We start from the raw sequence: 18,629 nt of genomic DNA on the forward strand, positions 1-18,629 counted from the left end.
TCCTTTGTGACCCTAATTAGCCAGAGAAGCAGCAGGAGAGAACCTCTAGGAGTCTAGGGTGAGTCAAAACATATGCAGAAAGAGTCCTTACACTCCAGTCCCAGGGCCTTAGCAGAACAGAACACAGGGTCTTTGCTGTTGACAGTACTGGCTCTATCCATGACCATTTGAGCTATTTTAGACTTTCCAAAGAAGAAGCTGGTCACGACCATGATTGACACAATTACTAAGATTTGAGTGGGTGGTGTGAGAATTTGAGGATTCTTGTAATAATGATTAGGATTATTTTTGCCAACATTTATTTATCTGCCAAACAAGGTACCATTCTCTATCCTGAACATGCAGCATGTATTAACATATCTAATACAAGGCAATACTTGTAATATTTACTATACTTCGATGAGATACCTCTAGACACTTACAGGTATCCACATAAGTAGACTCCATAGGTATTATGTTCATACAAATGAGAAAATGACACGGAGAAGTACCCTAAGGAGGCAAGAAAGCTAGTAGTTGGAGGCATGAGGACCTAACTATAATCTCCCTCATTTTGCTAAACCCCAATATTTTGGTCTGCTTGACCAAGGGCTGACATTTACATGTTGAGACACTGTTCTAGGTAATAAGCAGAAGATAGACTATTTCTGCACTCAGAGAGCTTGCCGGCTACTTTCAGATATTGGTAATCATCTCTGCGGCACTTAAATTTTGTTCCTTTTATTCACCTATGTAGAATTTCCTAACTAGAAATGCTATTCTCCCTTCTGTTTTAAGGCAACTTTAGGCCACTGGGAACCAACTTTCTCATCAATTTAGCCACACCTACAGAATGGCTGGTAACATGTCAAAACTGAAGACCAACTTTTCTAACAACTAATGTTGACATTGCCACGGTCCATGTACAACAGGTTGGAAAAGCGTGTTAGGCCAATGCTACAAAACAAAGTTTTGATACATTTGATCAAAATCGATCTTCAGGGGCTGGGGTTGTGGCTCGGTGGTAGAGCACTTGCCTGGCACGTGTGAGGCACTGGGTTCCATCCTTAGCACCACATTAGAAAAAAAAATAATAATATTATTAAAAAGAAAATCGATCTTCAGTCCCATCTCTCATCTTCACCTCCCCCACATTTAATTTTTCATTCTAAATGTATTTAATCTTCTCTGATCCCCACTCTATGCCCCTGGAGTGAAATTAGGGCTTGGACACCACTTGAATCTACGAGGGTAGGGGTTGGACATAAAATTGAACTGCTTGAGATCTTTTCCCATTAAACTTCTTACAGGGAAAAACACAGGCTTTGGACAAGGTATTTGTAATTACTCGAGCAGGAACAAAAAGGGAAAGACATGGGAAGTGTTTGAACGGCTGGGAACCAATTCGGACGAAAAGCAGAGTGGCGGGGAGAGGCGGGGAGGCGGTCACTCCCCGGTCTCCACGGGGACAGCTGCCAAAGCCTGTGCCTCAGGTTTCGCGGCTCCGTTTTATACGTGCTGTCCAGGGCCCTTTTTTTTGGAGGGGGGGGGGGCGGTGGACACAGCGTCTGCGGATCCTACTTCCCATTTCGAGGGCAGTCCTCCTTGGGAGGTCGCCGAGCCCTTTTCTGGGGAAACGTGGGCCTTTCCTCGGGGTGCCCGAGCCATTCCCGTGGGGTCGCGAGATGCCCGCCCGCGGCAGGTGGCCCCGGCACGCAGCGCCGCCGTCGCCCCGCGGGCTCCCGACGTCCGGCTCGGGCGACCCGACCCGGCTGGGGCGCCCCCGCGAGCGTGCGTAACGTGCCCCCCACAACGTGACGCACGCGCCGCACCGGGCGGAGTGCGGGCGGAAGTCGGCGTCTGCCGCGGGGAGAAAGGAAAGGAGCGGCGGCTGGGTGCGGCGCGGCGAGGCCCCGAGCCGGCGGGAGGGCGGGCGCCGCCTCCTCCCCCGCCCCCGCCCAAGATGGAAGTGACGACAGCAGCCGAGGAGGTCACTTCCTGCTGGGGTGGATGAGGAGGAGCTGGAGACGCCGCGGAGGAGACCGGACCGAAGACGGACCGTGCTGGAGAGAGGTGAGTCCCGCGTCGCCGCGGCCGCCGGGCCCCTCGGGGCCAGCAGCCCGGGACCCCGACAGGGACAACGTCCCCGGCGCCCGGGGCGCCCCCCGGGCCGTGCCACCCCCGCCGGGCCTCACCCTGCGCGGGGGGCGGGGGAGGAAGGGGCCCGTGTCTGCGAGGCGGCCGGGATCCGGGCAGCGTTCGCGAACACCCGGCCGGGGAGATGAGGGGCGCCGGGGCCCTGGGGGCTGAGGAGGCCGGCACCGGGAGCTGCCGCGGGCGTCCGCAGCGCCGGACCGAGAATGTCTCCCTCGGGGAACGGTCGCGAACGGAGGCAGGGCAGGGGGCCGAGGTGCGGAGGGGAGTCTCTGGTCCCGTTTGGACGGAGTCTCGGGGTGAATTTGTGAGGAGCTTGCAGAGGCGCCTCCGGGCTGTTGGAAGAGGGCCTTGATGGGCACAGTGGGACAGCTGGGGTATCCAGAAGGGGCTTCCAGATCAGGTCATCGTTGCAGCGGGGTTTGCACCCCTGGCCGTGCGGGATCGAGGGTATTCCTGGGGGCAGGGTAAAGGCCCCGCCGTGGACAGAGCAATCCAGTAGTTTCAAGTCCAGGGCGGCTTCCTTGCAACCGTGGGGAAATTACTGTTTTTCCTTCCTCACTGTCACGGAAATGGGAGAGGAAACTCCTGCCTCAGCCCTGGTGCCTTGTTATTGTGTATGGTGTGTGTCTGTATGCCTGTGTGTCTGTGTCAGTTTTCTCCTTCCTTTGGGCTATTGATCTCCTCCCTGGCCCCTGGTAGTTTCATGGGCTGATACTGGTCTCCTTGTATGTATGGTGAGAAAGAAAATTAAAAGGATCTAGAGGAATCCCAAATTAGATGAGATTTCCAAGATTAGGAATTTGTCCCCACCCGACCCTGGAGCCAATGAGGCACCTGCATTCCCTCTAGACTCCTGTAATATGGGTGCTGAGGGCCTGTCATCCACCCTGGGGAACAATGAGGGCAAATCTGCCCTCTCCTGCCCCCATCTCCCTCTGGCAGTTTCACCCCTCCCTCCTCTTTGCTGAAGGGACTCACTGACACCAAGCTGCTTGCTGCTTGGAACAGGAAATTTATTGAGGAACTGTAAATCTGGATGGAATGAATTCAGATCTTCATAGCAGGACTCCCTCCACTCATTGGCCAGAAGGACCACAGAAATGACTGCTGCTTTTCCCCCCCTCCTTCCTTCCAGTTAAAAGATAACATAAATTTTTTTTCTCAGGAAACTTGAGGAGTGTGTGTATATGTGTGTGTGTGTGTGTCTGTCTGTCTGTCTCCATGTCCTATACAGTGACTCTACATATGTGTGTTTACTTCCTGTATCCAGAATAATTTTCAAGGGGAAGGGGACAGTTTCTGACTAGGAGGAGTTTTCCTTCTTCCATCTCACATAATTCAGTAAAATAAATCAAAATCAGATGTTCATTCTTGAGGGAATCAGATGGATTTGGATTTTTTTCATCCTTTTTTAAACAGGTACATCTGGGTGAACTCAGGCTTGTGTATCTTGGCATGTGAACCTGTCTAGTAATAGAAGACAAACTGTTTGACTTGTTTGGGCTGCCTTTTTGGACCCATTTCACTGTACCCTTCCTTTTTCTTTTTTTTTTTTTTTTAACATTTGGAGGGTTGGTTAGGAGGAAGAAAGCAAATATTAAGGACAGTGTTTACACTTTGTGGTTTAAAGTCAGGTGAGAGATAATTATGGCTTTTGAAGCTGATGACCTGAGGACCATCATTTGATGACTTGCGGATTAGCAGTTTAGAGATGACATGTTTGAAAGACAGAGGGTTGCATAAGGAAGGAAAGACAGGGAAAAGGAAGTTTGGGGAAAGATTGTGCCAGAAAAACTCAGGAGGATAATAAATAAGTAGCATCTTAAAGTAATCCTATGGCTTGTGTCTCTCAGCAGGAGGGCGAAAATGAAAGCAGGCTGTAGCATCGTGGAAAAGCCAGAAGGAGGTGGAGGTGAGCAGAAGTTAATCATCTCTGATGCACCTGGAATGTCCCTCCCTGGTTCCTGTTCTGTGCACTTGGATTTTGTTCACAAATGTAACTCCATGACTGATAGCCTCCTGACTGGGACAGTTGTAGTCCTGTTTCCTTTGAATGTGTATTGAACACATTTGATCAGCACACCATTATCTCAAGTTTTAGAGTCTCTTTCCTGTTAGAAAAATAATTCCAACCTTGAGGATAAGAGGAGTTTTCAGCTGTATTTTCCTAAAATATTAGTTTATCTTTCCCATTTGTTCCTTTTGGAACTTTTGTGCCCCCATGGGAGTAGGTTTGGTATATAATAATGTATGGAAAGGTAAATGATTAGGGCACCTGGGTTCTGCTGCCAGACTCTATCCGATTCAGTGATTGCCACAAGAATAAGTCATTTCTCTGTCCTTTTCTCTCCTCTGTTGTGGTTAGCCCCAGATGACTAAAAGGGTGTTTGTGGCATGTTTACAAAGCACTCTAGAGATTCTGAGCAGTGGAATGTGAAGTTGGGGGTGCTGGTATGTATGTACCTAGCTCCTGACTACTTTGATCTTGCTGTTTTCACACTAAAGGGTATCAGTTTCCTGACTGGGCCTACAAAACAGAGTCGTCCCCCGGCTCCCGGCAGATCCAGCTGTGGCACTTCATCCTGGAGCTGCTGCAGAAGGAAGAGTTCCGCCATGTCATCGCCTGGCAACAGGGAGAGTATGGGGAGTTTGTCATCAAGGATCCCGATGAAGTGGCCCGCCTCTGGGGCCGCAGGAAATGCAAACCACAGATGAATTATGACAAGCTGAGCCGAGCCCTCAGGTAAAAGAAAGGACTCTCAAATCTGTGGTGTTAACAGATTGGAAGGAGACTAGGCAGTTTGGTGAATGTTAGATAAAAAGGGTATCAGGTGATAAGAGACAGCACTCTCTCAGTGAATAATGTGTAGCTTTTAAAGTGGGAGTCAGAGCTGTTGAATCCTAGTAGCACAGGCACAGGAGGAGAAAAGACATATCTTTGGTTCTATGTAGGAGGGAATTCCAATGTGGCTGGCACTGGATCCTGATAGACAGCCGCTTCTGCTCTGTAGTGGGCGAGAGTGTGTGGTGAAACATGGTTTGGAGCTCGTTTATAATCGTTTAGACTTCCCTGTCAGGAGTTTATTAGAATTTCTCTTATTTGGGCTCCCCTGGGAGAAGCTAGGAAGGGGTGAAGCTAGCATAGGAGGAGGGTTCACCGAATGGCGCTGACCCAGCTACTCAGGAACTGAATCTGTGGGCTCAGTTGTCAGTGCATAGGTTGCTCTACAATTTGATTACTATAAGTTCTCAGGCTCTCTTTTCCTCTTTTCAGTCTTAAAATTTCATAACCCTTTAGCCCTCAAGGGGCCAGAAGGCAATTTATGACCTGAGCTATTAAATAGAAGCCAGGCTAAAGGTTCCATGTACGTCAAAGTTCCCCTGCCTTTCTTCATTCTTAGTGACCCTGAACGTAAAATCTGTGCAGCACTCTTCTGGATCCTCCCCCATCCCTTTGAGTCTTTGAAAGTGAAGCAGGCCAGGCTGGCTGCTATTTTCCAGATCAGGGTATGCCATTGTCTCACTGGCCACCATAAAACAGTTCTACATTCCTTTGTGCCTTGAGCATCCGACCTCCTAGGAGAGGTGTCTGCCCTGACCTGGGCCAGACAGAACCTAGGCAGTTAGTGACATAGAATGGAACTGGAAGGAAGTAGACTAGAAATGAAATTGTAGAGAGATGGAGGAGAAAGGTGATTAGAGCTAGGATAGGTGTTTAGGATCTTAAAGTGAGGAAGTCTATGTAAAGCTGTAGCCAAAGACTAGAGCTAATTGAAAATTGAATGAAAAAGTGAGCTCTTAGGTCTTCCAACTCTAACCTAATGGCTGCAAAAGAATGAAGAAGATGTTTGCAAGTAATACTTACAGCAAGAATTGTTATTCTTAGCGATTATTTAAAATATATCAAAATCTGTCAATAACCTGAAGATAAATTGACGAGTATTCCCATTTTTGCAGATACTATTACAACAAGAGGATCCTTCATAAAACAAAAGGGAAAAGGTTTACTTACAAATTTAACTTCAACAAACTGGTGATGCCCAACTACCCATTCATCAACATTCGATCAAGTGGTAAGATGAAGACTCCTTTGGTTGGTAGTGAATTTTGAGTTAAATATTTTCAGAAAACCAGTTCTAATCCAGGCATGGTGGCACATTGCCTGTAATCCCAGCTGCTTGGGAGGCTGAGGCAGGAGGATCACAAGGTCAAAGTCAGCATCAGCAACTTAGCAAGGCCCTAAGCAATTCAGTGAGACCCTGTTTCTAAAAATATATATCTAAAAAGAGGGCTGGGGATGTGGCTCAGTGGTTATTTCCCTGGGTTCAATTCCCAATACCAAAAAGAAAACCAGTTCTGAGGCATGACACATTAAAGGGGATTTTAGAAACACTGAAGTAATGTGAACCCTTGAATTGCCCTGTGTTCTTCCTGAGTCTCTCCCCATTCATCTCTCCTCTTTTTTTTTGGTGGTGCTGAGATTAAACCCAGGACCTTGAGGCATCTCCCCACCACCACTAATTCATCTCTTAGAGGGAGTAATAGGCTATGCAATAACAAGGTACATTTGTTTGGTTGGTTTACTTAGTTACCTTTTATGCATATTATTTGTAATCTCCTAGATATTATTAAACTATCCTGTTTGGCAGTGATGCTCCATAGGTTTGCATTGATTCTTTTTTTTTTTTTTTTAAAGATAACACACTCAGTTTAACACCCTGCCCAGTGGCTCTTTCATAGATGAGAACCTGTTTCTACAAACACTTCCGATTTTCTATGAACTACCAAGCGCTCCCTTATCATGTGAATAATCATCAAAACCACAGCATCCTTGATCAGAGAAGGAGAGGTTCACATGTTTGCAGTGAAAAGTTGTGTCTTTGATCTGCCCCAGCAACTCCTCAGACAACAAGACTCTAGGGTTACTTAGCCTTCTTTCCTTTTTTAAGTGTAGCAGGGCTTCCCCTCGGTCTCTCCAGGTTACAGCTTTTCACCACAGCTCCTCACAGAGGCTTTAGATCTGCCTCTGTTAATGCAGAGGCAGTCTCTTATAAAAGTTATTGTTTATGTTTGATTATTGGGTTTTATAAAGATATCAATTCTTCCCCTACTTAAGAAAATAAATTGTATTTAATTATTTTTCCAACCAATTCATCATTGCTCTTTGTGGCCTGTGTGTCAAGGCAAAGAAAGTTGATCTTGATTCTGTAGTAATACAACTTCTCAGAGAAAAGTTGGAAGAAACCTGAAAATTAGAGCGGGGGTGTGGCTGAGAATATAATGCTAAAATCCATTGCAGATATGTAATTACTACACACAACAAGTTAGGGCAGTTTTAGCTTCACTCTGCTATCATTACAGTTTCATCTCTCTTTCTGTAACCACTCCCTCCTGTCCCTGGGGCATGCATTTAAAAAAAAAAAAAAGTGGTATTGGAATGCGTCTCTCTAATTACAACCTGTTTTCTTTCCTTGTGCCTGAGGGAGCGGCATTAGGAAATCAGACCTGTTCTAGCCACTGGAATATTGTTTCCTCTATTTCTCACTTTTGCCCCTTCCCTGTGTACCTAGAGGTACGGGCACTTTAGATGGGAGTACCAGTCATTGAAGAATGTGTTGGGGTTCATACTCATCTATCCTGCCCCCAAAAGAATGCTTCATTGTTTTTTTTTTTCTGTTCTTGATTTTTTTTTTTTTTTTTTAATTGAAAACCCAGAAGGCCAGCCACTTGGACAAATTGAAATGGGATGTCTGTCCATCAACCTCTGGGATAAATATGGTTATTTTTACAGGGCAAGGAAATCTAAACTGTTACTCTGTGAAGACTGGTCTGGAAATCTAATAGTAGTGGCCTGGTACACATGGTCTGCCTGAAAGCAATTGAATCAAAGTTGATCCTTAACAGCCTCAAGACCCTAATCAGAAATTTATGGGGAAAGCAAAACAGCATACATTTCTTTTACATTATCATTACTCACATTCTTAGATATAGACAGTTCCAAAGAACAGGAGCCACTTTTTTTTTTCCCCCATGGGGGTTGAAAATTCAGGGGCACTTAACCACTGAGCCACATGCTTTTTTCAGGGGAGAGAGGACAAGGTCTTGCTAAGTTGCTGAGGCTGACTTTGAATTTGTAATCCTTCTACCTCAGCCTCCTGAGTCACTGGGATTATAGGTAGGTATGCACCACAGTGCCCAGCTTTGGAATTGTTTTTTTTTAGTAGAGAACTTTTGCCCAAAGAGGCCAAGTATTGTTTAAGTAATGTTAATATGATGACAAAGGGAAGGAACATTTATTGAACATCTACTTAATTGAGGTACTTTTGCTTGGTGGTTTGGCAAATTATCTTATTCAAATCTTCTAGTCCATTAAAGTATATGTCTCAGTATTCACATTTTATGAATGATAAAAGTCAGTGACTGATCAGAGTAGATTGAATAGTTATCTGTTGAACAGTTTATCAGGAAACAGTTCCTGAGAGAATGAACTGTTGAAATTTAGCTCTTATTTAATAATTCATACATTCCAAAATCTCAATTAGGTTTTATTCATTTGTTCAACAGATAATGTGTTAAACCCTAAAGAAAAAAAAAATGATGGGAGAGTTGTTTCCTTCAAGAACTACAGAATTTAGCAGGAAAAATATATACTAGGTTTAACACAATTGTGAAATGCAAGTGCTTTAAGTAGAGCTGTGTGAATTTAGAACCTAGAGACTTTAAAGGTTTCTGCAAGGTGGATTGATACTTTGGTCTGTGTTTTAAAAAGAAAGGTGGTACATGGCTGATAGTAACATAACTAAATAATATAGAAGTTTATAGAGTAAGAGGGTAAATATTCTTTTCTCTTCCCCCATAGTTTCACTTTTTTAACAGTTTATTGTAGTGTATTTCATGTGTAGGTAGTGTTCAAAGTACTTCTACATATAGTAACTCATTTTTATCATTAGTAGCATCCTATAAAATACATCCTATAGGGCTGGGATTGTGGCTCAGTGGCAGAGCACTTGCCTTAAATGTATGAGGCACTGGGTTCAATCCTCAGGACCATATAAAAATAAATAAAATAAAGGCCTGTGTCCATCTACAACTAAAAAAAAATATTTAAAATATATCCTATAAGATACATTTAATAATGTATTTTAATATCTACTTGTATCTACATAAGAAACATTGAAGCTGGGCACGGTGGCACATGCCTGTAATTTTAGCAGCTCAGGAGGCTGAAGCAGGAGGATCACAAATTCAAAGCCAGTCTCAGCAACTTAGCAAGGTCCTGAGCAACTTAATGAGTCCCTGTATCAAAATAAAAATAAAAGGGCTGGGGATGTGGCTCAGTGGCTAAGCACCCTTGGGTCTGATTTCTGATACCAAAAAATAAAAATAAAAAACATTGAAAAAGTACTAGTAAAAATAGTTACCTCTTAGAGGATAAAAGGCAGGACAGACTAACTCAGGGATGGACTTGAGATCTCTTGGGCTATTCTCCCTATTCCCACCCCACCCCAGTTTTTCGATTGTTTGTTTTGGAAGACTTCAAATCTCAGAAAAATTGTATTAATAACAGTGAACACCCACATGTCCTTTATCTAGATTCACTAATGGTTAACATTGTTGCCACATTTGTTTTATCTCTTTCTATTTATATATACTTTTTAAATCTTTTGAGATTAAGTTGCAGACATCATGGCACTTCACCCCATGTACTTCAGCATGTATCTCCCAGGAACAAGGACATTCTTTTCCATAACCACAATAGCGTTACCACACCCAGGAAGTTTAACAGTGCTCTAACACTGTTACCAAACATGTGGTTCATAGTTGAATGATACATGTACTTCAAAATTTTAATTTTTGAATCATGATTATTATCTAAGAAAAAAATTATTTTAACAACCACATGCAATTTGCTATGTGCTAGTACTATTCCAAGGGCTTTACAAATTTTAATTTTTTTTATTTCTCATAACATTAGGATTGGTCTTATTGCCATCTATTTTACAGGTAAGGAAACTGAGGCACAGAGAGATGAATTGTCCAGCTAGAACCAGGGTTTGAACATAGGTAAAGACCTTGTTATTTACACTGTTGCCAGAGGGCAATCAGAAACTCCAGTTTGGGGCTGGCGTTGTGGCTCAGCAGCAGAGTGCTCACCTAGCATGCTTGAGGCCCTGGGTTCAATCCTCGACACCACATAAAAATAAAGCTATTAAACAAAACAAAACCAAAAAAACTTATTTGTACTAGCCACAAGATAGAAGGTACCAGAAGTAAGATTCAGACCTCAGTTTTCCAACTCTACTATTCAAATCTTGTGATGGTTTTACTAAGGCAATTTTCTTTCGGAGCAATAATATTCATTCAAACTTTTTTTTGCGGGGGGGACAAATTATTTTCCCTAGCAAAATCTTGGATTTTAAATCTTAATATATAATATAATCAGAGGGGAAGGGACCAGATTTCTACCTTTCCAACATGGCTCTATTCCACCATCCTTCCCCTTCCCCCTCCCCGATCCAGAGCAGGAAAATGCTGTGTATTATTTTTCCTTACAGATTTATAGCATGCCTTAGTATGTGTAAAGACTGAGATATTGCCCCTTTAAAAAAAAAAGGCAAGCACCCTACCACTGAGCTATATCCCCAGCCCTGATTTAACCAGTTTTCTAAATTGCTTAGGAGACAGAACTTTCCTTCCCTTCCACATTATCCTTATGACTTATTTTGCCCTTCTGAGTATATACAAGTGGGATTGTTGCTTTTGACTGAATGTACTCTTAATAAAAGCCAAGGATCAAAAGAATCAAAAAAGTTAGGATTTAGTCACTGTGATAGACTGAGAAAAAGAGACTTATGTCCTGGGACTCTCTTGGCTCTCCTCAAATCCTATGCAGAGCCATTTCTCTGTCTTTCCTAAATTAAGATTAAGTAAGGGGGCTTTAAAAATAAAAAGAGTCCTGCAGACAGTTTTCTGTGAAACATCCCTTTGGGCAGTGCTGCTCTGGCAGCGTTAGCCACGTGTGCCTAGAAGCTGCCTCACACATACCAGCCTACTCCAGAGTCACAGCTGAGGGTGGTTTTCCAATAGCAAGCATAGGAGACTGGCACTAACTGGGACCAGTTCCTAACCGCACTGTGTCTTGCTTCTTTTCGTTTTCTCTCCTAGACCACCAAACTTTTGCTGGTCTTTATTTTTCCCCCCTTTTTTTCTTTTATGCCTGCCTCAGAGTATCAAGAACCCTTATTACATCATCATGATGGAAGCCACCAGAACCTCCAGGAACCTGTGGGCTCCCAAGGCCTCAGGTGGCGTTCCTTTCTCGGGCCTCAAAGGAACTTTTGGGGAGAAGTTGAGAACTTTATGTTCCTCTCAAGTTGGTATGGTTAATAGTGTTAGCTTCCACTTAGAGTTTCACATTTTAACAGTTGAACTTAGGAGAGGGAGGAGCAGGTCCTAGGTTTTCTTCCAGCATCCTCAGTGCTTAAAAGCGGAGTAGGAATGAAGATCATTTTATAAAATGATCAGAGGTATAAATTTGTAGAGATTGGAAAATATTTGAATCTCTGAGGTAATGATTATTTATCAAAAGTTCCAAATGTATACCACAAGAACTTACCTTAAGAAACAATTTTTTTTTAATCTGTTTTCATTAAAATATGGTCTTGTTCATGTCCATATATGTGAGGTGCAGGGTCTTGCATGGCTTTACATATATATATTATTTCCGGTTTTGTTTGTTTAGGTTTGCTTGCTTTATATGTATAGTCAGAATTATGAAAACAAGAAAAGGTTATTTGCACAGCTGCAAATTGAGACAGGTGACACCTACACAATACTTAGAGTTGCAGAGGAGGTTGCTGTTGTATCCCATTCATTCATTCACTTAATACTTATTGAGCACCTACTAATTGTTAAGCCTTGAATTGCTGGGAAGACAGTTGTGGACTATTGGAAGTCTCTGCCTGGTGAATTTATGTTTTAAAATATTAATATCAACAAATAAAAAACATTGCAGATACTAAGGAGTAGTGTGAAGACAACTTAAGGAGCTGGAGAAAGATGGCAACTAAGTTGAATGGGAGAGCTGTGGTCGTTACTGGGAAGGTGGGGAACTGTGGGATTTGGTCCATTTGAGATATTTGTTTCCTGTTGGGGCTATCTGTTGTGTACCTCATTAGCACAAGGAAAAATGCTAGCAGCCTGAGCAACCAGACCTCCAACGGAGCCTTTGTCTTTCCCCCGCTGCAGGTGTGGTTCCTCAGAGCGCGCCTCCAGTGCCAACGGCCTCTTCCCGCTTCCACTTCTCACCCCTGGACACCCATTCTCCGACTGGTGATGTGCAGCCCGGCCGGTTCTCTGCCAGCTCCCTCACTACTTCTGGCCAGGAGTCGAGTAATGGCACTGATAGGAAGGTGGAGCTTCCGGAGCTGGAGGACGGCTCAGCTGCCGACTGGCGCCGGGGCGTGGACCTCATGTCTTCCCGGAATGCTGTCGGTGGAGGCGGGCTCGGCCACCAGAAACGCAAGCCCGACATAATGCTTCCTCTGTTCACTAGGCCTGGGATGTACCCTGACCCCCACAGCCCCTTCGCCGTCTCTCCCATCCCTGGCCGTGGAGGTGTCCTCAATGTTCCCATTTCGCCAGCCCTCTCCCTGACTCCCACCATCTTCTCCTACAGCCCCTCCCCTGGTCTGAGCCCCTTCACCAGCAATAGTTGCTTCTCCTTCAACCCAGAAGAAATGAAACACTACCTTCATTCTCAAGCCTGCTCTGTGTTCAACTACCACCTGAGCCCTCGGACTTTCCCCCGCTACCCCGGGCTCATGGTTCCGCCACTGCAATGCCAAGTGCATCCCGAGGAGTCCACTCCGTTTTCTATCAAGCTGCAGCCCCCGCCCGCTGGGCGCAAGAACCGCGAGAGGGTAGAGAGCAGCGAGGAGTTGGCACCTGCTGCCGCACCCACCATGGCTCCTGTGCCCCCGCGAATTAAGGTGGAGCCCACAGCCGAGAAGGATCCTGAGAGCCTCAGGCAGCCAGCCCAGGAGAAGGAGGAGCACCCTCAAGAAGAGGGCACCGTGCCGAGCAGGACCACGGAAGAAAGGAAAGGTACCGTCTTTGCTCGCCCTGCTGCCCCACCCACCTGGCCCCCTGGCCCCACCAGCACCGCCAGTGAAGAACCCCTAGAGGTGACTGAAGACAGTGAGGACAGGTCTGGCAAAGAGCCCAGTGCACCAGAGAAGAAAGAAGACGCTTTGATGCCCCCCAAGCTTCGGTTGAAGAGGCGCTGGAATGATGACCCTGAAGCCCGGGAGCTGAGTAAGAAGGGCAAGTTCCTCTGGAATGGGTCAGGACCCCGGGGCTTGGCAACAGCAGCCGCAGATGCGTAGAACTGCAAGTGGGCCGGGAGCTGTTTATATTGTAGTCAAATACATACATGTATTTATGTAGCAGGATCTGGGGGGCGGGGGGCGGGAGTTAGGCTGGTTTGATCATCTGGGGCATAGACTCATACTTTTCTGTTGGGGATGGGATGGGTGTCTTCTGTTGTAAATTAGGTCAGATGTGAACACACTTTTTTTTTCCTGGTGAGTAGTAGGACACAGAGAGGGTATGTGAACTGAAAGGGGAAGGAGCCTGTTTTCCGTTTGAGGCTTACACTTCCTGACAAGGAAACTCCTAAAGGGCCCAGGTACTTTTTGGTCCCACAGTAGTTTGGGTTCCAGGCTTTTTCTTTTCTATTGTATTTATGTATGAAAAGCCATTAATGGGTTTCTGTTGCTCGGAGAGAGAGACTTAAAAGGGAAAGGTCCTGGCTGGGAGGTTGTGCAGTGAGAGACCATTAATACTAAGTATTTTGCCTGAAATGTTACTTTATAATTATTTCAAGGGAGGAATAAGGTAATTTCAGTCTTAGGGGTGGGGAGGGATGTTCAGATGTCAATTTTCCTTTTTCTCTCTCTTTTCTCTAGTTGTTATTTGCCATTTCTCTTTTCCTTTTTAAAAACTGCTTTCAGGACACATGAGTGTACTGCCAGTTAGAGTGGGGCTGAGGCACGGAGCTGGCCGCCTCTCAGGGGCAGGGTTGGGGCAGGAAACCTTGCTGCGAGCTCCTTGGACTTTTTACCTACTTCACTTATTAAGAAGCCATGAGGAGTTGCAAACTCTTGTTCAGGGAAGAAAGAAGAGGGCAGGAGGAAGTAACCCAATGCCTTTAAAAACAAAACAAATGAAAAACATGATCCTCATTGTTCTTTTCCATTGTGGGTTTGGGAAGCCAAACCAAAGTTTGACTGTGAGCAAGTTCACTGAGAAGGCATGACAACATTGCTGAAGATGTCTTTCCATTGTGTCTGGTCCTCTTATCATTTTCTGAAGTCGAGCCTTAACTATGAACATACTTCAAGAGATACGGGTCTGTCAACATAAACCTGTAAAGGGCATGGACAGCTTTTCAGATAATCCAGGAATGTTGAGACTTGCTTCAATTCCTAGCTGGTATTTAGTCACTCCCTCTTGATGTTGTCGGAATGGGTAGCAGAAAGGCAGGGTCGTGGGAGCTCAGGGCAGATGGTACCTGGAAGCACAGAAAGTAGCTGGGGGAACAAGTGGATGTTTGTCATGAGCAAAGGAAGAGGTGGAAAGACGCTGAAGGCAGCCAGAGGCCACAGGCCTGGTGTGAGTGAAGGTTGATGTCTGTCCTGCGATGGTGCCCTTCTTGCCGCCCCATTTGCCCACATTGTTCTGAGCCTCCTGATCGACTGTCTTGCTTGAGACTCCAGACAGGAATTGTCTCTTTGTGGGAAATTCTCTTCCAACAACTTCAAAGGAAAGGGAAAGTATTGATCTTATGTGAAGCAAAAGACTAAGGCTAGGTGTAGCTCTCTAGTACAGCACTTGCCTAGCATGCAGAGGGCCCTGAGTGTGATCCCAGCACCACAATAAGAAGAAAAGAAAAAACTAGGGGCAGAGAGAAAGTAACAGCAGCCAACCTTCTGTGTGTGTGCACGTACCTCCTTAGTGTACATGAACGTAAACTCCTGGCTGTGGCTCAGATCCAGCTGGCAGCCAAGCAGAGGGAGGGAAATAATGCACTGTCTGTTGAGGGGAAGGGGTGGTGTCTAGGAACTGGAGAAAATCCTGACTTCACCTTGGCCTGAGAGACATAACTAGGGAACCTTTGAGAGTTCTTTTAATAGTGGGGTGTTTTTTCTTTTTAAAACTGGAGTATGTGCATGAGACAGGGATTTAGGAAAGGTTAGAGCAGGTGAGAGACACGAGATGGCCTGGGATGACTTGAGTCCAGCATGCTATTTCTTGGCATGCAACTGAACTTGATCCAAGTTCCCTAAGTGACTCATCTTTGCCCAGGAAGGGAATTGAGTGTGGTCCCTAAGACTCAGGCTTGGTCAGGCTGAGAGGGCTCCCCAGTCAGGCTGCCTTTGGCGATTGTGTTTTTACCAGTTTCCTTCTCTGCACCTCGATTTACCTCTGACTCGGAAAGCAGGCCCGGCAGGTAGATGAGGGCTCTCTGCTTGGCATTGCCCGATCTAACCAGGGAGGCCAGCTGGCCACCCACTGTCCACTACAGGGGAGGGCCAGCAGGTGTCGGTATGAACTCAGGAATAGAAACACGAGGCCTTTAAAATAAGAGAGGGAAGAAAATCAATGATGCATACCTGTAACCCCCTAGAACCCAAGTGCCAGAATTAATTCCTAGATGCTGCTTCTGTTTGAACAAAAAGTCACTGCTTTTACACTTGAAAAATCATACTCAAAATGTTCAACTCCATGAAATATGTTTTTTGGCTTTAAGAAGTTGTTTGGTGTTTAACTGTTTTCTTTGATTGCCATTCCACCAGTAACTGTTGTTTGATTTGCACTGCACACTGGGGTTTGGGGGTGGGGGGGCTTCTATAGAGCCGAACTTGGGCTTGCTCAGGAAGTGGACCAGGGAATGTGGAGATTGTTGATATTTCCTGGAGCAGAGGAGTGAGAGTTTTTTCTCCTCCCCAGCGCACTCCTAGCAGCTCCTATCACCAACCTGGTACAAAGCCAGGCCTTTCTCTTCCATGAGCATCTCATCACTGTCCAGCAGCATGTGGAAGAAGGGGAGACAAAAACCGGACCTATGTCGTGTCTCCCATTTTTTCCCAAGTTTTGCTGTGCCAAATGTTTAAAACTTTGTAAACATAATGAAATTTCATTAATCAAGAACTTATTCATGTAAACAGATTGCTTTTGTAGCTATAGAAAACAGTAGAGATCTTTTAAGGGCACCCAGCCTTGCTGAGCTCACCTTTTTTCCTGAAAAAGGATAGAGGTGAACTATAAACCATTCACCAAGTCCCTCCACCCTAATTACCAAGCTGCACTGCATTAAACCCACCTCACTAATATAGGGAAACTATTGCATCCTAGCGACCCATGGGCCAAGAAACTTTTAGAAGCATTAAAAAAATAGTTGAGGTATATCACTTCTCACCAAGTGGTTAGAGTCAGTTGGCTGTTTATCCCTTGTCATTTATTTATTCCATAATTATGTTATGCTTTTTGTTTTGTAAACAGTAATGGAACATACATATTTATGTGTTTTGAAAGAAAACTTTGAGTTTTTTAAAGAACTGTTCCATTTTTAGTTCCTTCTTGGGGCAGGGAAGAAGTTAACCAGTTAATTTGTTTTGAAATATTTAGGCATTCTTTGAGTTATAAAATTGTGATGCAGGGATTTGTGGATGAGACATTCACGTGTGAAAGATGACTTCACTAGTTATCCGCTTACGCAGAATAAAGTGTGTATATGTACATAAAATGTAAGTAATCTTAACTCCATTGTGCAGTGCCTTTTAGATGTTCCGCTTTCTATAAAGTCTTCAAATTTTTGCATATATATTATATATATATGATGTAATGTTATAGAAATATATGTATAATATACATATTTTTTCCAGGGGTATCTGATAGCTCTGTATTTTGTTATGGAAGTTGAAAGAAAAAAGTATTTTACCTCAGAAATTAAAGTTAAATAAAAAAAAAAAAAGTACTTTTAAGTAATGTTTGTGGAGTGCTGATTTTGTTGTTCATTATACTGCGTGGCCAAAGGGTTTGCAGGGTCCGCACCAGCTCCCCAGTCCACACTTTTTTTTTTTTAATCTGAGGCCGGAACCCAGGGCCTTGCTCATGCTAGGCAGTAGGCAGTAGGCAAGCGCTCTGCCTCTGAGCTAAATCCCCAACCCCGCACAATTTTTTCTTCTACTGCCTGGGCACCCACATGGGGAGGAATAGCTCTCGACTGGTGTGGAGCTTGTCATTTTCCTTGAGTGGGTGGCTGCTGCCCGATAAAGGAAACTGAAGCCAGGGACCCCGAGGGGAGTTTCTGTCTGGAGATTGTTTTCAGGGTCCATCCGAGTACATAACAGGCAGGCACAGAAGGCCACAGACCGCGTGACACCATGTATGTGAGATTTCCAGGAGAGGCAGATCCAGAGGGACCAGACAGAGATTGGTGGTGCCCAGGTAATTCATTTTGGGGCAATGAAAACATTCTGGACTTCTAACAGAAACTACTGAAGTAAAATCACTCTGGAAGGACGTTATGGTGTGTGCCTCTCAATAAAGATCATTTTATGGTTGGTTTTCTTGTCTTTAAATTCAGGATGTGCCTGTTTCAGGGAAACAGTATTTCCTAGTAGAACAAGAGTCCAAGGGGAAGAAGGGAGTCTTGGTGGGTTTCGAGTATCATATAACACACTTCAAGGGAAAAGGTGCCAACAGGAATCTCATTTTACCCATGGGAGATAGGCAAGATGACTTTTTGAGGGTCCCAACATGCCAGGTGTTAGGTTTGGCTTCTACTAAAAGGTAGGAGTTGTAGAAGGGTGTGACTGAGTGGTAAGGGTACAGGTGAAGAGGCAAGTGGATTAGGAAGGAGCTTAGAAGATCCCACATTTTGCATTTTTTTTTTTTTCTTCTGGCAATAACCATCCCGGGTGCTTTACAAGAGTTTGGACCAGGCCAATGAGGGGCATGCATGGAAGGCCATCAGAGAGACTACCCTTCAGAGCAATATCTGTTCAGGAAGACTCAGCCCATTGGAAGTGGGGGTAGGAGGGGGACTGCCCAGAGTAACTCAGGTCAGGAAGCTGGAACGGGTTCAGTTAAGTCCCTCTTGCTTCTGTCATTGCTAAAGGGAAAGAAAGGCTTGTTTTAGGAACGGACTTGAACAGTTTTGAGATGCGGATTCTAAGCAACAGGCTTTGCCAGCGTAAGTTGACCTCTCAGTGCTCAGAATTGGATGGTAAGTACTGAATTTTTCACAAAGAGGAGGGGCTGAGGAGGAGACAGAGCCTGGAGGTGAGAACACCATGGGTCTGGGAACAAGGGTGGAGGGAACGGAGGAGAAGGAGGGAGGATGAGGCCGCCCAGCCTTAGTCGTGGGCTAAGGCTATTACTAGGGAATAAAGCCTCCCGTGGCTCCCCGTTTCCTCTGACGCAGC

General features: G+C 45.0%; 1 protein-coding gene across 5 annotated transcripts; it reads left to right on the forward strand.

Moving 5' to 3' along the window:
- Window positions 1-1,942: 1,942 nt before the first annotated feature.
- Window positions 1,943-17,183, forward strand: Etv3 (ETS variant transcription factor 3). 5 transcript variants are annotated; one of them, XM_071618313.1, is made up of 6 exons: window positions 1,943-2,052; window positions 3,993-4,048; window positions 4,642-4,879; window positions 6,094-6,229; window positions 11,363-11,441; window positions 12,385-17,183. In XM_071618313.1, exons 2-6 carry the CDS (start codon window positions 4,003-4,005, stop codon window positions 13,521-13,523), a joined length of 1,638 nt encoding a protein of 545 aa, XP_071474414.1. In that variant the 5' UTR covers window positions 1,943-2,052; window positions 3,993-4,002; the 3' UTR covers window positions 13,524-17,183. The 5 variants fall into 5 exon arrangements, with proteins under 5 accessions (XP_071474414.1, XP_071474413.1, XP_071474416.1 ...); XM_071618312.1 differs by having other exon boundaries at window positions 1,951-2,052; window positions 3,990-4,048; XM_071618315.1 differs by lacking the exon at window positions 1,943-2,052 and adding an exon at window positions 2,264-2,389 and having other exon boundaries at window positions 6,094-6,209; window positions 12,385-12,563.
- Window positions 17,184-18,629: the final 1,446 nt, after the last annotated feature.

This window comes from Marmota flaviventris, chromosome 10, assembly GCF_047511675.1.
Source record: "Marmota flaviventris isolate mMarFla1 chromosome 10, mMarFla1.hap1, whole genome shotgun sequence".
Lineage (NCBI taxonomy): Eukaryota > Metazoa > Chordata > Mammalia > Rodentia > Sciuridae > Marmota > Marmota flaviventris.

Coding starts and splice junctions, on each gene's coding strand:
- Etv3 (XM_071618311.1), top strand. CDS start 2,340: ATGTCTCCCTCGGGGAACGGTCGCGAACGGAGGCAGGGCAGGGGGCCG. Junction 4,880..6,093: donor AAGCTGAGCCGAGCCCTCAG/GTAAAAGAAAGG, acceptor CCATTTTTGCAG/ATACTATTACAACAAGAGGA. Junction 11,442..12,384: donor GTGGGCTCCCAAGGCCTCAG/GTGGCGTTCCTT, acceptor CCCCCGCTGCAG/GTGTGGTTCCTCAGAGCGCG.